General features: G+C 38.1%; 1 protein-coding gene across 1 annotated transcript; it reads left to right on the top strand.

Moving 5' to 3' along the window:
- Window positions 1-262: 262 nt before the first annotated feature.
- On the top strand, window positions 263-1,189 carry LOC139831712 (uncharacterized). Its single transcript, XM_071821032.1, has one exon. The coding sequence runs from the start codon at window positions 263-265 to the stop codon at window positions 1,187-1,189; it is 927 nt and encodes a 308-aa protein (XP_071677133.1).
- The last annotated feature ends 1,957 nt before the right edge of the window (window positions 1,190-3,146 follow it).

Here is a 3,146-nt window from a genome sequence, read left to right as displayed (position 1 = left end):
CTTCATTTGGAATACAAGGGGGCTTGGGGATGATGACAAAAGCTGCCTAATCTACAAACATATTGCTGATGTTGACGCACATTTTGTTTGCATCCAAGAGACAAAGCTCCAGGAGATATATGTATTCAAAGCGAGACATTTTCTACCACCCAAGTACACTGGTTATATATATCAACCATCGGAGGGTGCATCTGGTGGAACCATTATTGCCTGGGCTGAGAGAGAGTTTGAAGTTACAGAAATTATGAAAAACAAACACTCTATGACAGTAAGAGCTAAGTCAACTGCGGACAGCACTGTTATCACTCTCACTAATGTGTATGCACCTTCTGACGCCACACAAAGGCTTAGTTTCTTCGACGATATGAGGATCGTCCACCAATCCATCAATGGCCCCTGGGTCTTAGCCGGCGATTTCAACACCTACAGATATCCTCATGAAAAGAACAACATCAATATCTCCTGGGCTGAGATGGAAGCTTTCAACGACTGGATAAACGAGCTGGAGCTGATGGATATCGAAATCTGCAATTCTAGATACACATGGACGAACAAGAGGCGTGAACCAACACTTGTTAAGCTAGACAGGGTCCTAGTCAATATGCATTGGGGACTAGAATTCTACAACTCTGAATGCAAGACGCTGAACAGACCAACGTCTGACCACAAGCCACTCCTCTTGGACAATAATACCTCCTTGCCTAAATCAAATATATTCAGGTATGATGACCACTGGTTTGGTTGCAATGATTTGATACAACTAACGAAGAATACCTTGACAAGGGGAACCAGGAACATGGCACCTGTATATAAGCTGAATCACAGGCTACACTCGGTTCGAGCAGCTACCAGAGCATGGCAAAAAGGAAGGAAATCACTCAAGACGATCATACACAACATAAACCATACTGTCAGCTTCCTTGATGCCATTGAGGAGTGGAAAAGACTTTCCAATCTGGATTTTGTTATCAGGTCTTTATGTCAAAGCAAGGGTAAGACCATGGCTACCGCAGAAGCACAACACTGGAAAAGAATGGCAAAAGTGAAGTGGTGTCAGCTGGGAGATGAAAACACGAAATTTTTCCACACAATGGCCACCTACAGATTCAGAAAGAATAGAATCAGATTCCTCTCGCACAATGGCAACGATTATTTCAAAGACCAGGAGAAACTAGTTATCTTCCTATAATATCATGTGGGAATGAAATCTACTTATTCTAGTAGGGTTTAACTTATCCTCACATACCTCCAGAGCATGATCATGGATTAAGCATGATTAACCTGTTCTTAATATCTTAACTTCAAGCTCTTTAGGTTTTATGATCATTACACAATTTATAATGATCAAAGTTTGACTTCCTAAGATATCGCTCATTAAATGGGTTTCTCACTTCCATGATCAAGCATTGTCTTGATGAACTAAGGTATAGCACTTCGATTTTATTTTCTAGGATGGGCTATTATGGTGGCCTCTCTAGTTTATATCCCTGGAGAATATCTGAGATATTACTTAGGGTTCTTTCCAAGGTATGATGATATAATCCTCTGGATATATGGATAGTTCTCTCCCTCACATTCAAGTGTTGCCTCAACTACTTGAGTGTAACACCATAGCTTGGGCTCTCTTATAAAGGAATGGTTATTCTAGGGTTTATGGTGTACTCACAATATCTCAATAGGTATTAAGTCTAAAACTCCACTTGGCTTTCTTGATTGAGTTAATCTCCTCCTTACTTTATCAATTCATGGATATGGTATTATTCCATGTGCTATCAGATTATCTCACCACTCCATGGGAAATGGTTTACAGCCTAATACTTTAGTTCAAAGGTTGTCCTTTATTCTGAAATAAACAGAACTAGGATTATTATGAATGGTCTCTCCCATTTGGGAAGGCTTGAATGATACTCTAGGTTTTCTCTTAAAGGTGATGGTTTGAATACATGGATGTATTTCCAAGGTTCTGTTCAAGGTTTATCATTGATCCTCTAATAAGTAGCATAGAACTCTCACTTCTCTAGGTTTGATGTATATATATAGATTTGGAATGGAGAAGAATATATATTCCTGAATTGATCTCCTTGTCTTGTTTCCAAGAATGAAGTAAATGAATACCATGAGGTTCATGGTAGGATCATGGATTTGTTTAAGACATGGAAAAGATAAGTCAAGGAGGGTTTCTTAATTTGTAGTTGAATAGATGTTCATATGTTATGGCATGGATTACCATATTATGATCTTTTATAAGATCAAACAATTGATCCTTGATTAATGTGTTATTATTCTGGTTTTAGTTCCATTTGATCTAACTCCTTAGATCAAATCATCTCTACCCAAAACAAGGTTTTAACAAAGTCACATTGAGGTTTATAACGCTTGACTTGATGAGCTACTTCAATTCCACCAAGGTCAAGTGAAACTTTAGTTACTGTGACTGTTTTACTTTAAAGCGCGAAAATTCCCCGGATTTTCTATGCATGAATGCAATGCACACATCTGTTTCCTCTGTTTTTGTAACCCCAATACCTGGGATATTACAGTCTCTACCCCTTAAACTAAACTTCGTCCTCGAAGTTTGATCTCTCTCACGTTTCCGGAGTGTGGATCTGACTTGTGCAGACTATATCTTTTCTCGAACTCCGTATTGATCTTGTTGGATATATTTGAATATATCCCTTGTCCAGATTCTTCCTGGAATCCATTAGTGTCTGTCTCTGAACCATGGTTCTTACTTTGATTCTTTGATTTCTTCCAACTCTATAAGCTTGTTTCCTTTCTCATTGAAGATTCAATGATTGAGACTTCTTCTAGTGCTGCTGGTCTTATTTGAAGGCTAATTTGATAATAAACTCCTAATTGCTAAATAGGTCTTTGTTTTCCCTTACTACCAAAACTGCAATAATGGTACTTAGTAAGGTACTTACCATGGAAATGATCTTGAGTATTTATTTCCCTAAGAATGGATTAGACTCATTTAGTCTGTCCAATCATGGATTATAGTTGACACTTATAACTATTTTGGGTTATTTAGGTTCCATGAAAGGAATCATTCTATTAGTCTGTGGTTCTGGTATGGTCAATCTCCTTCAGTCTTTGGCCTATTTGAGTTGTATTTGGTCTATGGTATTTCCTTCATCCAACTTCAT

This window comes from Lolium perenne, chromosome 5 (genome assembly GCF_019359855.2).
Source record: "Lolium perenne isolate Kyuss_39 chromosome 5, Kyuss_2.0, whole genome shotgun sequence".
In the NCBI taxonomy this organism is placed as follows: Eukaryota; Viridiplantae; Streptophyta; class Magnoliopsida; order Poales; family Poaceae; genus Lolium; species Lolium perenne.
This window is presented reverse-complemented; position numbering and strand designations above follow the sequence as displayed.